Source organism: Octodon degus, unplaced genomic scaffold (genome assembly GCF_000260255.1).
Source record: "Octodon degus isolate 3935 unplaced genomic scaffold, OctDeg1.0 scaffold00208, whole genome shotgun sequence".
Lineage (NCBI taxonomy): Eukaryota > Metazoa > Chordata > Mammalia > Rodentia > Octodontidae > Octodon > Octodon degus.
In genome coordinates, this window is record NW_004524784.1 from 4,054,979 (window position 1) to 4,071,804 (window position 16,826).

A 16,826-nucleotide genomic window follows, 5' to 3' on the forward strand; every position below is an offset into this window, starting at 1 on the left:
AAAAAAAAAAAAAAATTTAAAAATGTTCTGCTCCATCTGTAATTGGGGGTATCCCTGGAAACAACCAAGGAATAAAGACTGTGGGTTTGCTAGGAAAGATTCCAGCCTAGGCATGCAGTTGTTCAAAGTAAACTGTGAATGCAAAAGTTTCTGTTGTAATTAATATATGCATTTGTAGAAGACATTCAGTTCTGCAGATTTAGAAAATATGGAAAAAGGGTAAAACAAAAATTTGGAGAAAGGGTAAAACAAAATTTTATAACAAAGTAATAGGAGAATAACAATAGTTAATATTTTACATGTCATTATCTTTAAAGTAGGTGCTCAGGGTACAAATTATGGGCATAAAAATTCTCCAATTGGTATTAGCTCAAACCTTCCATTTTAATAAACTAGGAGGCATTAACAGTATAACTAACTTGGAGTTTTTCATTTTTCCCTAGTGCTCCTTCCCCTTTCATCCCTCCTAGTTCCTTTTTCCTTTTGAACAATTTCTCCCCACTTCACAATATGTACTGTACATACTACAGCCTATTCACTCTTTTCAGTTTCACAGCAGGCAGACAACACATTTACACATGTGAGTCTGATTTATTTTAGTTATGAATATGTTTTCAAGTTACATCCATTTACCAATAAAAGTCTCAAGCTCATCCTTCTTTATGGTAGAGTAGTACTACACTGTATAAAAACACATCTTTTTAATGCTTTCCTCAGCTGATGGGCATTTGGGTTGTTTCCAAGATCTAGCAATTACAAACTGTGCTGCTATAAATGTGGGTGCACATATATCCCTGTAAGTATATGTTTTTAATACTTCTGGGAAAATACCTAGAAGGGGAAGAGGCCTCTAATCCTTTTCTGAGGAATCTCTATCCCCACAATGATTTCTGCAGTGGTTGCACCAGGCTATACTCCCTCCAACAGTGGACAAGGGTCCCTTTTCCCCCCACAGCCCTTCTAGCATTTATTATTGGTTGATTTCTTTTTTTTCAGTTCTTTGTTTTATTTTTTAATTTATTTTATTTTTTATCTTATTTTAAAGAGTACAATCAAATAATAAAGACAAAAACAGAGTACCAAGTGACTGCAGATGATACAAAGTTTCAAAACAAGAATATTTAACAATGGTTGTGATATTACATATTTTATCATTAAATCTGTTGTTCAGATTAACAGATATAGGTATGCAAAATTGGTCAAATAATTAAACATTAAAGCTTCCTTTCAATTAACTTCGTATCCTTTTTTACTTAATTTTTTATTTTAATGAGAAAAAACATAAAATAGCAATGAAACAGTTTCAAAAACAGGCTAGCAGGACATTTACAATAACTAATACATTGCAAAAAATAATAATTAATACATTGCATATTGTGTTCGTAGTATTCAGTATTGGTTGATTTCTTGATAACAGTCTTTCCTGGGTGAGATGGAATCTTGGTGTTGCTTTAATTTGAACCTTTTGAAAGACCTATGATGTTGAACATTTCTTCATATGTTTATTTGCCATTTATTTCTTCATCTGAGAAGTATGTATTCATCTTAGATAACAATCTTTCGATTGGGTCTTTCAATTTAGGGATCTGATTTTTTTTTTTAAGTCTTTATATGTTCTAAACAGAAGTCCTTTGTGTGAGGGACAATTAGCTAAAAAAATTTTCCCAATTGTGGGCTGTCTTTCATTCTGCTGGTGATTTCTTTAATGGGAAAAAGCTTTTTAATTAGATGATGTCCCAGTTGTTGATTCTTTGGAGTATTTCCCGTGAAGTCTGGATTGTGTTCATGAACTCTACCTACCTGTGTCCTTAAGGTTTCTATCTACTTTCTCTTCTAGTGGATTTTGTGTTTCTGTTTTAATATTTAAATCTTTGACCCATCTTGATTTTAATTTAGTGCATGGTGATAGACAGGGGTCTGCTTTTAGTCTTTGGCATATAGACAGTCAGTTTTTCCAACACCATTTATTAGAGAGGCTATCTTTTTTTCCAGTGAACGTACTTGGCCCCTTTGTCAAAGATAAGGTGGCTGAGTGTATTTATCATTGTGTCTGTGTCATCTGACCTGTTCCACTGATCCTCAAGTCTGTTTTGTTGCCAGTACTATGATGATTTTATCACAGTAGTTGTGTAGTGATAATTTCAAATCAACCAACCAAAACTTTAGGCGGACTATTAAAATCTGTGGACTATTATCAGAGGTTAAAATAAAGAGCCTAAGAATGTACAAATTAATTTTCACATTTATTTGATTTCTAATAAATGTAGAATGCGCTTTAAAAATGAAACAAGACTACTTGACAGAAGGAACACAGGGAATAACTGGGCTCCTGAATTATACAGATTAGGACAATACTGGAGAGAACTCTGAAACTAGTACTTCTAAGACAAGGTCAAGGAGAACACAGGAATGAATAAGGCGCAGTCTGCTTCCAATCTGCTTGGTTGTTCAGCTGTGTTAAGGGACTGTGCATCCAGCCGCCATTATCTGGAGATACCTACCTAGGATGTACTCAGGAAGGGCTACAGCTGGACCAATTCCTGCATCCTATATTACACTCAACCATCTCAGTCTTACATAAACTGATCTTAAAGCAGAAATAGGTATACAGCAGAAAAGACTGCATAATTATGCATTTTCTACAGCAGATTCAAATGTGCAAGGGAACTTTATAAATCTCACTTTCTTTTTGGCTCAAGCACCTCCTGAAAACTTCCTCAAAAATACCCAAGCTTGAGAACTCGGCATAAGAAATGCTTGGTACGTGACCTGAGCAAAGCAAAGCTGGGTAAAGCAGGGCAGCTGCTAGCACACAGGATAGCTCTGCGCACATCATAGAAGAGGCCTGCCAAAACTGTGCAGCAAGTGACAAATGGGTGCCTCCTCTGGTTGGTGCAGTGCCTGCCCATGTGCAGGTAGCAGTTAAGATTTAGGCCCCCATCTTTCCAGCAGTCAGGGCCTTTGTGCAGGGCATGCTGTAGACATCATTTTTGGTTGTCTCCTATTGAACACTTTCCTCAAAGGCCAAAAAAAAAGCATGTTTATTATAATTACAAATAACACCAAACTATAAATGTTAAGATTATCTAGTAACTTACAGATATGATTCTAATCCTAAATGGTCATGTTTAAAGAGACAAGTGTAAAGAGAAGCAATTTAAATCCAAATATGTCCTTAAGAATGGAAATGGAAATGAACAAAACAGTAAAACCATAAAAGTAAAAGAATGGAAGCAGAGTGATGCCCAAGGGAAGGTCCAGCAATCTCCTGAAAATGCCACATGCCCTTTACACTCCTTCCTACACTTTTGCAAAGGTGGCTTACCCTAATGGTATCCTACTTTCTGCAGCTTCTTCAGGTTAAACAACACTGAATCCCTAAAGAATTACAAGACCCTGATCAGATTCCACTATCTTGCCCCAGACCACTCGAGGATCCTCTGCTGTCTCACAGCAGCAAAGTGTGCATGTCTGCAGGGAAACAGGTGAGAGTACCTTGCTCCACAGAATCCCAACGTTTGAGCACGGCCATTCCTGCCCTACTCTGGTAATGCCTGGCAGCCACATCTGTGCTACAGGAGACCCTGCTTTTAACTACAGCTAGCTGCTGGATTTAGATGGTCACTGATTCTTTCTCTCCTGACCCTTTCTGCTTTTTGAGACAGACTCTCAACATGTTGGTCAGCTAGCCCTAAACTTGCAATCCTCCTGCCTCAGCCTTCTTAGTAATCAGAATAACAAGTGTGTATGACAGCAACTGGCTTGTCTCACTTTGAAATTAGGATTCAGAGTGACCAGTCACAACTTAATTGTACCTAGACCTAGACGCAAGTAAGTTGTAGGAGGTGTGTGGGGTCACCTGTACAAACATGCCAGGAAAAACAAACTCAGGCTCCTACTGCCTCCTGCCTAGCTGACAGCAATCCTTCCTTCCTCCAGTTCCTCCTCTGGTCCTTCAGACTCTGAGGAAAGGCACCAGAAGCACTCCAGGCCTCTGACCTCTAACCTTCTTCCTTATTGCCTGTCATCCCCTCTTAAGAAACTTTGGCGCTAAGTGGGGGTGCCCATCAGGGGTAGGGTATTTGCCAAACATATCCAAGGCTCTGGGTTCCACCCCCTGCATAAGAAAAAGTTAACAAAAAGAAGAAACCATGGTGCTGACTTCCAACTCTGCTGATAAGATTATCAGATCAACTATGCCTTTGAAAAGAATGCCTTCTGAATTCAAAGACATTTTTTGAACGCCTTCTTAGAGGCATCAAAGTTCCTAAGAGGTAGGAGAGAAGTGCTTTGCCAAATCAAAGTGAAAACTGGACATAAAAGCATAAAGTCTCAGCTCTGAGACTTTACTGACCTGATGGGTTGAGAAGTACAGAAGTCAGACCCCAGAGCCCACCCAAAGTGTGAGGTTCAACAGAAAACCCTTTTTCCATAAGGCTACAGTGAAAAGGACCACACTAAGGGTCACCGAAAATATCAACCCATTCCATGCTTGAGAGACTGTGGTCCAAATTTCTACCACCTAGTGGCTTACAGAATTCCCCGTTGTGAATTTAGTATGAGATGGCCAGTCTAAGTGCCCCTGAACATTTAGAAAAAATAAACTCTCTCTGGAGGGTCATACTTTCACCCTGTGACTCAGAACACTCTTCAAATTATCACCCAAGGGAAAGAGACAGCTCACAGTCAAAAGAACCAAACACACAGCAATAAGACATCACCAGAAAGATCCAGCAGAAATCACACATCAAAGAAAGAGACCAAAATTTGAGAAACAGAATTGTCACGATTCTTAACCATAAGAATGTCTACTGAATCTTACTTAATTCATGGCAGACTTCTGAATATCAGATTCTGGAGGCAAGTCTGGGGCCATTAAAGCATCGAATTGGGTGGAGCAAGTCAGTAAAGGCACTGCAGAACCCCCTTCCACATGCTTGTGTGGAAACACATCCCCAGTCCTCGCACAAGTTACCTGGTGGCCTGTGGTGTTTCCCACATGGTTAGAGGGAAGCTGCTTGCTCTCTGAACCTGCCTTCACCTCCAGGCAGAGCTCCTGAGGGTTCTGTACACAGAGGCCCTTTCCTTGGCACAGACATCCCTTTTCCCACCCTCTTATCATCACTCTGCAGCAAGTTTATTGCTCTGTAATGCGCTCCACAAGCATCAGCAAAACGCCCTAAATACAGTGCTCAATCATAACAAAAATAAACTACACTTGATGAAAATTTAATCTGGATGGGCTCCTGGTGCAGCGGCAGAGCACTAATGGCCTACTGTATGGCATCCCAGAAATACTGGTTCATTCAATATGACATTTGTTGAGCACCAACTATAATAAAAGCATTGTTTTAGGAGCGGGAATACAGCTAATCAATATGATGAATCCCCGATTGCGATGGATTTCACATTCAAGGTGGGGGAGACCAGTAACAAACACAAGCCGCCCAGTTTCAGTTTCAAATAGTATTGTCTTGGGGCGGGGGAGACAGCTCAGTAGAATAAACACTTGCCTGGCAAGCGCAATGGCCTGAGTTCAATCCCTGGTTCCACAAAAAAAAAAAAAAAAAAAAAAAAATCAAACAATATTGTCTCCGAGAATATAAAAGACTAATATTTTAGTGGGGGCCTGCCTTAGATTAGGAGGTCAGAGATGCCACCTGAGAAAGCAGCCCTTTAGCTGAGAAAATGCAATGACACAGGCCAACTCAAAGATCTGAGGGAAGAACGTTCTAGATACAAACCAAGGGAAAATAAATGCAGAAACTCTAGGCTGTTCTGAGTTTGTCTTGTTTAAGGACCAGAAAAAGACAGGTGTAGTTATTCCAGTGTGGCTTGATGGAGGAGAAATGGAGGAGAGAGTATGTAGCCAGGACAAAGAGGGCAGTGGGGTCAGGCCAGCAAAACCTCGTATGCCAAAGGAAGGGTTCCAAATACAATGGGAAGAAGTCCAGAAGATTTAACTGAGAAAGTGACAAGAGTACCACACACATTACAGAACGTCACCCTGACACTGTTGCACACAATCTGGACTGAAGCAAGGATCAGAGAAAGCAATCACTACTGGAATACAGGGTGCCAGAGAACAGGACGTAAGTAGGGAGAAGTAGGCAGACGCAAGCTTCAGGAGTGGGTGGGTGGAAGAGCAGTGAGGAAAAGAAGACTCCAGGTTATCACCTAAACCCATGGGGGTGAACTTTTAGAGCTTCCACTGATAAGCAATAGGCTGCAGCATAAATGCCCCAGGTTTACCACCACGGGCCTAGGCATTCGGCTTAAGACCCTGCGTAGGGATGGTGACCCACTTTCTGAGAGGAAAATACTAGTTTAGGGCATGACTGTGGCTAAAACAGTAGGAGGAGATTGTGAGCCCTGTTTGGGACATCTGAGGTACCCACCAGGAAGTAAGTGAAGCTATCTGGTAAAACATTAAAGACAAAGCCAGGGAGGCAAGTCAGAGCTGAAGATAACTACTTTCTCAATCACCAGCAAAACATGCTATCAAAAGCCCTGAGACTAAATAAGATCACACAGGTAAAGCACATGTAGTTGTAAAAAATAAATAAATAAATAAATAAAAACAACAACAACAAAAAAAACCCTAGACCAGGTTCTGAGGCACTGCAACATTTACAGTCTAAATAAGGGAGGACGCCTTCAGCAAATCCAGGCATCAGAGATGATGTTGAAAACAGCAGTTTCCTTGGGTGATGGGGACAAGGGCAGCCTGGGGAGGGGGGTTCAGATCACAGGAGACAGTAGCTATACACTGCTTTCCAACTTGGGAGGGAGTGGGGAAGCTGGGTGGTACTGCAGTGAGACCCATGAGGGCAGAGGGGCACTTCTGTTGTGACTGCAGTTTATTTTGTTTTCAGGATGGAAAGTCTTAGTGCAGTGAGCACTACCCAACAGAAAGGGCAGCGGGGATGGGAAAGGCCTGTAGCCGCACAGTCCAACTCAGGGCCATTAGCCACATCTGACTTGATATGAAATACTGAATTTAAATTTTCCTAAACTGGGATTGCAGACCTTTGGCATGTTGGCAGACTAAAGGATCAGCAATCCAAAAGTCAGCTAACTGAGTGGTGTGTTGAGGGCCTTTACTTGTTCAATGTTTTCTGAAGGAGGAGATCAGCTGGAGGAAGCCAACAGGACAAGACACTAGATATCAGTTTAACAGGACAGGAAAAGGCAAGAAAGTGTTTTGGAGAGTACAGAGCACACTACAGCAGAATAGTAGACTTTCAATATAGTGCCCTTTGAGATTTAGGGTGGGGGATGGGAAGAATGTGGGGGGGGAGATGGAGTGGGCGGAAGAGAAAGAGAAGAAAAAAACATGACATGTGGATGTACCAATTCACCAGGATGAACGTAATTGTATTGCAAACATGTTAACTTTAAAGGAGGCAGTTAGGGCAAATTATAGTGTCCTTTTTCAGAACTTTTCTTGTCCTTAACTGTTTAGTGCTACAAATATAGCATCAAACCATTTTGCAGCCATTTCTTAAAACTCCCAACAATTTATATCTATGGTTTGCAATCTTCTTGGCTACAGAAGAAGCCTCTGTACCTATTATATTCAGTGCCCCAACTAAAATAACAACAAAGACAAAAACAAGCTGTTCTGGATGAAGTAGAAGCTCATTTCCCCCAGTGGCCCAGCCACACCTACCAGTCGCTGGGGCACAACCAAGGAGCCCCAGAGCGGGAAAGCAAGGATGACCCATGCCAATTCCTCGCCAGGCCATGCTTACAAGTCACCTCTCTAGCAAAAAGCAAAGGCTGCTCCAGCAGGCCTGCAGGGAAGACCAAGGCCCTGCCTTGCTAAGAGCTTCCTGGTTGGTGGCTACTGACACTGTTCAAGAAACCAGAAGCTGGGCCACAGCCAAACACTAACTTTACTCTGTTTGCTTTTGTCAGCTGTTGACCTCATCAGCCCATACACTTTTTCCCATCTTCTGCAGCTGCAAGAGCCTGCTTAAGCTTCAAGGGTCTTCTTAATGTCACCACCCCAAACCTTCTCACAGTCTCCCAAGCAGGAGTAATGATATCCCAGCTCCTGTTACCACCTTGGTCTTCCTTTCCTACTATTCCAGAGCCTTCTCTCACTCTGCTTCAACCACAGAGGGTTCCTTGCAGTTTACTGAAATAAGGACTTCACACCAGTGGGTCCCTCTATGTGAAATGTTTGGCACCCACACACCTTCCTATCTAAGCCCTTTGCCTCCTTTGTGACTCTGCTTATTATCTTTTTCCCCCTTGAAGTGCTGGGGATGGAACCTAGGACTTTGTATGAGCTAGTGTCTACCACTGAGCCATATCTCCAGTCTAACATCTTCTTCCTAATGAGGCCAATACTCTGTCCATCCTACATAATACCCCAGCTACAACATTCTTGATATTCAGGTTATCTGTGCATAAAGGTATCCTATGTGCTTCTCCTATAGGTATAAACATTTCAGTGAAGGGATCAAAATATATTGATTTGGCACCTAAAGCATCCTGTAAGTAAATACCTCTTATGTTAATACAAAAGGTGAAATAACAATTTAATAACTGATATAACTTCCAACTAGTGATTGTGTATTAGACTTTTGACACCTCAAACAACCTAATTACTAGAGGAAGTGTTAAAGATACAAGAAAGAACATGGTAACAAAAGAGATAAGAAAGTAAACCAAAGACAGATAATTCTATGACAATTCACAACTGAAAAATACAAAGGAATGTCAAGTACAATGGTGACCTTATACTATGAATCAAGTTAAAGTAACAATTTAGCATGCAATCTAATAATTTCTATGTCACATATTAACTTAAGAGTATTTTTTTTAAAGATAAAGATAGCTAACATTTTCTAAGTACTTCCTCTGTGCCAGCAACTATTCAGACTTCCCATCAGTACAGTCAGTCCCCAGTGTACTTAGGATGGTTTGACTTACAACTTGATTTTATAATGTTGTGTAAGCAGTATACATATATCCATTCTGTTTCTCACTTTCAGTACTGAATTTAATAAATTATGATACTTAACATTATAAAATAGGTTTGTGTTAGATGATTTTTGCTCAACTGTATGCTAGTGTAAATAATCTGAGCCTTTTTTCTTTTTGAGACAGGGTTTACCATGTAGCACAGGCTGGCCTCCAATTGCCTCAGCCTCCCTAGTATCTAAAACTACAGGTGTGCACCACATGCCTGGCTTGGAGCATGCTTAAAATAGGGAAAGCTCAGCTATTATACTTGGCAGAGATCAGGTGTGTTAAATGTATTTTGGTATTAATTTAAGGTGGGTTTATCAGGATGTAACCTATTTATAATTATTATAGTGTCTGTACAAACTTGATTTCCAAAATAAGCCTCTAACATAAGTTCTACTTTACATCCTTTTATAAACAAGGCTCTGAAAGGTTAAATAAATTGTTCCAGGTCATAGAGCCAATCACATTAGAAAAGTCAAAGCACATTCACTAGTTGCAAGTTATATCAGTTATTGAATTTGTCTGGGGCCCTTAACCAGGACCATGTGAATAGCTATTAAGACTTAGCATTTAAAGGGTTATCATTGGGTAAGTTACTTAAAAACTCCAGCAATACTTTCCATAAATAGATTACACATTTATTCTTTACTAACATGCTTTGAACATGACAATGATTTTTCTTTTTATAAAGGGAAAAAAAGTGTTTTCAAACACCTCTCTCCCCATATTAACTAATAATTTTCCCAACCAAAATAGTTTTTATAATTAAGATCTGATAGAAATGACTCACTCTTGGGCTCAGTGTGGGCAACACAACTGAATCGCACTGTCATTCTCGTGAGCCCCGCAAGTAACAAGCTCAGTCTACATAAGTTCCTTCAATACAGGAGCCTTTTAGCTGCTATATCAGGCATTTTCCAGCCCATACTATCCCCATCATATTCTCCTGAAGGTTCTTAACTGGGTCCCACAATCCCCCAAGTGGTCCACATATGTAATTCAAATAATCTGCAACTTTCACAGGAGGCATCTTGTGTATTTTCACTTAACTGTTTAAAAGCATAAATGAGTTGATGGCCTCCACAACACAAAAAAACAAAAACAAAGAGGTACATATAAGATATGTGAAATTTAGCTAGGAGTACACTAACAGTCTAGGAAAGACAGAAATAATAAATCTGGCTAGGATAAATAGAGGTAAAAATAAGAAAGAGATCAAATCAAGTAAAAGCACCTAGGTTAAAGAGCACCTTTCACTTCCCACTTCTAAACCTTCCAAAACAGAGAAGTTGCCTCTCTGGTGCAGCCTCCTTGCTAAATTGTCTCTTGCTTCCTGTTCTTCTTCCTTTGTCCTTCTCTCAAAGCAAAGATGTTCCCTTGGTGATCTCTGGCTGTGGACACCAGTTGTGTAGGACAGCTCCCAGTTCCCTATTCCAGCCCCAACCCTTCTCCTAAGCTCCAATCCCACCTCTCAGACTTGACTGGCACATTGCAGTTGCACTGTCTACCCACCAGCACCTTCAAGTCCATATTTCCTGAAAAATACTCTCTTTTTTCCCAACATGCAACCCTTAACTCTCACTTTTCTCTATCTGTTATGGGCTCACCATTCTCATCCCATACAGTCGGGGACAACTTCTTAGTATTTATCTTAACTCTGAAAGCTACTCCTTCTACTGCCTTGCTTCTTAAAAGCACAGCCCCCGACACAAGCAGCATCAGCAACATTTGAGTCCATGTTAAACTCAGTCTCAGGCCCCCCAGACCTCCTGAATCCAAGTGTCCATAAGTGATGCAGATCTCCATTAAATCTGGAGACACAGGGGCCGGTGAGATGGCTCAGTGGAATAAGTACTTCCCTGGCAAGCGCAAGGGCCTGAGTTTGACCCCAGTTCCGGAAAAAAAAAAAAAAAAAAAATGGAGACACACTGATCCACTGCTCTAACTGCACTCAAATTTTATCATTTCAGGAACAGTTTAATTCTTATGTGTCAAATACTGTACCAGACTTTAAATACATTATCTCATTTAACCCTCAAAGTAACCCTATATGGTAAGCATCAATAGCACCACTTTAAAGTTACATAAATTCACACCTGTAATCCCAGCACTCTGGAGGCTGAGACACAAATTATGAGTTTCAGGCTACCCTAGTCTACATAGAGGGTTCAACACCAGCCAGAACTAATAGCAAGATCCTGTGTCTAAAAATTAAAAAAAAAAAAAAATCAAAGTATATACTAGCAGAATTGATGCTCTGGCTGACTGAATTCTGTCAGCCGAAGGCAGAGTTCATTGGTTTGTTATAATTCTTGCTATCAGTCTTCCTAAAGGCACAACAGATCATCTTGTCTGGAGTGGCATTCTGAAAACTAAAGTTCATCTTAAGGTATTCGATAGAGAAAAAAATGCATTCCCTCCTCAAGATACAATCTCATGTTTTAGACAACATAAAAACGACTTATCTGATAATAAACTTTCTTTCTTTTTTTTTTTTTGAGACAAGATCTTGCCATCTAGTTCATGCTAGCCTTGAACTTGATATGTACCGGAGGCTGGCCTCAACCTTGCAGTGATCCTGCTGCCTCAGCCTCCTGAACGGCGGCACTGCAAGTGTGCAGCACCATGCCTGGCATGTGTCTCTTTCTTGATATGCCTCCTTCCTCTGAAAAGCAAAAGGAAGAAAAAAAATAATATAAGGAAATCTTGAATGAATGGGTGGTTGGACTCTACTCGACACGCTTCATCTAACATCTTGCTCCTTGTTGTTTTAATCTAATTGCTCCATTACATTACTCAGTCAATATCATTTCAGCCATTTACATCATTTTTAAATTTAGTTTCCTTCTACCTTTTTTTCAATGCCCAAGTATAAACTCATGTACCTAAAGGAAATTACTGTTTCTCAATACAGTATTGTCTCTCTGACCTTGCTGAAAACACAAAACAAGATGTGGCTGCCCTACCAGGAAACTGGGCACTCAGTCTCCCATCCACACAGAACATGGCACTTGGCTGTTGTACGGACACAGGACTCCAGAGGCAGGACCCACGGGCATTAAGATCAACTCCAGCTCTACCACAAGGCAGGCGCTTGTCCAGTCCTTGCCAGGACCCTTTCTTCAACTCCACCAACCAGGCACTGCCACGTTTCCTTAACTGCTTGGTCCTCGGGGGGGCTACAACTGACTGAAGATAGACTGATCAGATTCCTTCTTGAGATTTTTATAACTGAATCAGACACAGAATGTCCTTTTGGAGGAGCAGAAATAACAAAATGTGAAATTCAGACACCATTAAATTCCCTACTTCTTGAAGAAAACCAGTCAGCTATGAGCAAGAATAAAGTGAAAACAGGAAAGTCCCAACAGCACCCAAGTACTTGGCTCTTCTCATGATATGTTTAGGTATTCATCCTTCCTTCCACTGTGATAGACCCTGAAACTCCTATTATCTAAAATAATGCTGAAGCCCATTTGTGTTTCTAAGTTTGAACTAAAAACTCTCATTAATAAGTTGGCTACTTGGAAGTACTGTTTGGTTTAAATAAGCTTCATGTTCTTCACCATTTCTCCATACAATCAATTTCTTCCTTTGTATACTTACTTACACGAGGCCTTAAATACTAATTTCTGAAAGGCTTATATTTTAGTGCCTAAATATCTTTTTTTTTTTTGCAGAACCGGGGATTGAACTCAGGCCATTGTGCTTGCCAGGCAAGTGCTTAATCTACTGAGCTATCTCCCAGCCATAAAAGTCTTTTATAATATCTATTTAAAACAAATCTTGGCTCATATCATTCAACATACTCCATACACTATTAAAATATCATTTAAAGAAGCTAACCACCTGATCATTTTTAGCTTATTTTCAAATGTAACAAGATAAAACTGCCTTTCTTAAGCCATCTTTTCCTTTATGTATTCAATTATAGTCTCTGCTTAAAATACTTAAAATAAAAATTGGCACTGATCCATTCACTGATGGGGATTTTAAGTTAGAAAGCAGTAACATATCAAATTAGCTACACAGTAGCAGGCTTATTCTTGACACTGAGCATTGCCCAAATCAAGATTTCCACTACTGCTACAATGGACTTGAACATTTTTACCTTAATTGCAAGTTTTTACATTTCAATCAAATAGACGGACTTAATAGACTGCAATGCAGTTTCACTACTACACTCAATTCAGCAACCTTTTACTTCACTCTCTAAAAATCACCACAAATTTTCTTCTCCTGTAGACAAGGCTTTGAAAATTCCCTCAATAGAGCAGCATTTAAAGGTTATAATAGCAGTGCAACGTTCGTTATATACTATTACTATTTTATGGTTCCTAATATCACTTTATGCACCCAGGAGGCTGTAAAAGTTGAAGTTAGGAAAAAAACTTGTAAATCACCCAGTCCAACAACCTCACATACACAACCACTGATGCAGTAGCCAGTTAACAGATCAAAAAAAACTTGTAAGTCACCCAGTCCAACAACCTCACATACACAAACACTGATGCAGTAACCAGGTAACAGATCAAGGTCAACAGTTACAACTGAAAAAAAAAAAAAAAATAGTTACAACTGAAGAAAGAATTGGAGCACAGATCTAATTAACTTTTAACCAAAACATACAGAAGAGTCCTAGTACTCTCACAGAATGCCTATAGTTTTCCTTTAGTGCTTCAAATTTATGGTTAATTCTAAATATCCTATCCATATCAGAGTCCAAATTTTTAAATGTCATTCATTTATTTGATACACAATCTTGTTATGTAGCTCATATATATGTGTGTATATATACATATATCCCTCCCTTCCCCCATACCGGGGATTGAACTCAGGATCCTGCACTTACCATGAAAGCACTTATTCTACTAAGCTATCTCCCTGGCCCTCATTATGTAGCTCAGACTCTTAGTGATCCTGTCTCAGCCTCCCCGGCACTGGCATTACAGGCATGCGCCACCACGCCCTGTTTTGGTGGCCAGCTTGGCATGGGGCCAGCACAGCATGTAGTATGGGGGATTGAACCCAGGTCCTTGAGTTTGTCAGGCAAGCCCTTAGACCACCAAACTGCTGAGTTATCCCCGTGGCCCTAAAGTCCAAACTTTTACAGTACAAATTGTCATGTTTATGGTTTTTTTTTCTCATTAGTTGTAAATGTATTAGAAACACAGCACAGAGGCTGACTTGAATTATCTGTTCTCTGCTGTACTGTCTCTAATGTTCCCATTCATACATAGCAGCAGGCTTGCTCATTCTTAACACTGCAAACATATTTATTCTCACATTATACTATAAAGTATGACGCACAGAAGGGTATAATAAAACATCTATCTGGTACCAGACATTTGTCAACTAAGTGAGATCAACCAGAAACACATGGCATCCAAGTCCTTAAGACTTCATCTTTATACACATCAGCATTCTTTTTTCAAAAATAATTCATTAAAGAAAACAGACATCTTGGAAATTAAAGATGCGAAACAAACCTTTCTTATAAACTCAGAGCCATAAAGAAAAAGATATTTGGACAAAAATAAAGAGGCACTTTAACCTGTACCACAGTGCGTGGCACTGTTACCTGTGCAATATGTATTTGCTGAATGAATAACATGTTTACCTTATACACTGCAGAAATGTCACTCCCCTGGCTGCCTATACGTAGCAATGCTAACATTTCTTAAGAGCAAAAGAAAATAACACTAAGTGTACATTATAAATCTTGGTTAGTTTCAAAATATTTCCAATTAAAAATATTTCCAAAACAAATGTAGCAATTCCTAAACATAAGGCAGTGACATATACAGTTACAGTAAAACCTTCCTAATTACAAGCTTTCAAAAAGTAAAGTGGAATTCAAACTAATTCCCAAAGAGCACACCCCTTTTTCTAGCAGCATACTGACGTTACTTTACTAATTAAACTCGGAGACACAAACACTGAGCAAAACGCCAGAATTCCAAAGGAGATAAACATAAGTAAGCACCACCCTATGCATGTCTTGTGTTTTATTGTGAGGTCCTACTCTGATAAATAAGGGACTCCCAACTGACAACACAACACAAATGCGTAACAAAACAGGCTGTAACTAAATTGTACAACAGGAAAATTTTCACTTCATTTTCTGTAATAAAACTTGGGGAAGCCGTCAGCAACTTCAATAGATCCGGCATTAAACTGAAAGAAAATAATCATGTCTCAACTTTTTAAAAGTCACTCCAGTACAAACACAACCAATCCTGACACTATTTTGTCCTTTTCCCCAGCTCAGCTTGGGAAGGAAAAATATAAGACAACGAGTTTGATTCTTTTTAAAAACTTTGTTAATCTACTCGTGGCGGGGGGAGGGGGGACCCTCTCATTTCCAAGATGCCGGAGAGGGACACACAGGTCTCGAAATCCCACGCACAGAAGGTGGGCTCACACAGCTCATCAGACGCTGACTGTAGTGGGTAAGGTCACGGGGAAAATTTACAAGCTCCTTTAAACTTTCATGGCTCAGCCAGAGGTTCCTATCGGGTTTCCCCATCCTCTCTAGGGAGCTTAAAGCTGCAGGAGTTTCTCGCGGTAAGATCAGCAGGAGGCTACTTCGGATCCTCAAACCGCAATCCGCATAGCCCGCAGCGGCGCGTCCTCCACCACCTCCGCGGGTGTGAATCCAACCTCTCCAAACCTTTGTATTCCGGCCTTTTAAACACACCGGGGGGGGGGGGCAACATCGCTCCAGCCCACGTACCCTGAGACCCCCGCCCCGCTGTCACCCTGGGGCCGGCTTTCCTTCCGCAGCGGCGATTTCTGCCCGGCTGGGAGGTGGGGGGGTACCGGGTCCCCAAAAGGGCCAGTTTGCGGGCACAGCGGCAGCTAGATGCGAGAACGGCGGAGAGGATGCTCCATGCCAGTGCCATTCGCACAGGCTTCTCGGCCAAACCCCCTCCTTCTGTCCAATAATACTGCCTTTAAAGGAAAAGGGACTCAAGGGCTAAAGCTGCTCTCTCAAGCCTATTGGGTCTTCAGGAGCTTAGCCCCAGAGCCTCCAGCCGCAGGAGTCCTCACGCTCCTCCCAGTGGGGCCAGGTTCACCTGGCCGCGGCCGAAGCCCCTGGCGCGTCCGAATCCCTAGAGCCCCTCACCTTGGCTGCGGCGCCCAGACTCGGCGGCGGTGACAGCCGAGTCGGAACAGTAACCTACACAAACTTCCCACTTTCTGCACTGCGGGGACCGACCCGCGGGCGTGCGGCCGGGGAAGGCACTCCAGGACGCAGGGCTCAAGGCGCAGGGCGCAGGGCGCAAGGCTCAGCGCGCAGGGCTCGGATGCGGAGCGGACCCCACATCCCGCGCCCCGCCCGCGGTCCGAAGGAGGCGCGAGAGGCGATGGGCGGCCCGCAGGCGCTGGAGCACGTCGTGGGGGCCACGGACACCGGTGCGGGCGGGCAAGTACCCCGAGGGCCGGGACCCGCGGACCCAGCCAGCTGGGCACCCGCCCCGCTACAGCTGCACGCGAAGCCGAGAGGAGCAGAGAGGAGGACGAAGGGGACCGCGCGCCGCAGCCCGGGCTTACCGAGTGGTTGACCCCCCACATCAGGACGCTCAGCAGCGGGTCACTGGCCCGGAAGAGCTTCACTTTCTGCGCTACGAAGTGCTTCTTCTTGGTCTTGGTCTTGCTCGCCAGGACAGAGGACCCCAGGTTGCCGGGGGTCGCCATGGCCGCCGCCTCTGTCTTCCCAGCGCCGCGCTCCCGAGGCCGGGGACCCGCCCTCTCTACACCCCGGCCCGGGCGGGCAACCGCATCTCCTCGGCGGCGCCCTGGCGCGCCGTGCCCCGCTCCGCCCGCCGCCGCTGTCCGCG

The 16,826-nt window shown here is 42.1% G+C and overlaps 1 protein-coding gene across 2 annotated transcripts in view; it reads right to left on the bottom strand.

The window, feature by feature from the left end:
* Pip4k2a (phosphatidylinositol-5-phosphate 4-kinase type 2 alpha) overlaps positions 1 to 16,820 on the bottom strand; it is a 180,869-nt gene extending 164,049 nt beyond the window's left edge. For both annotated transcript variants that reach the window (XM_023704969.1, XM_004644754.3), the window contains exon 1: positions 16,540 to 16,820. In XM_023704969.1, the coding sequence (XP_023560737.1) occupies positions 16,540 to 16,683 (144 nt within the window). In that variant the 5' untranslated portion in view covers positions 16,684 to 16,820. The remainder of the gene's footprint in view (positions 1 to 16,539) is intronic.
* Between the last annotated feature and the right edge of the window lie 6 nt (positions 16,821 to 16,826).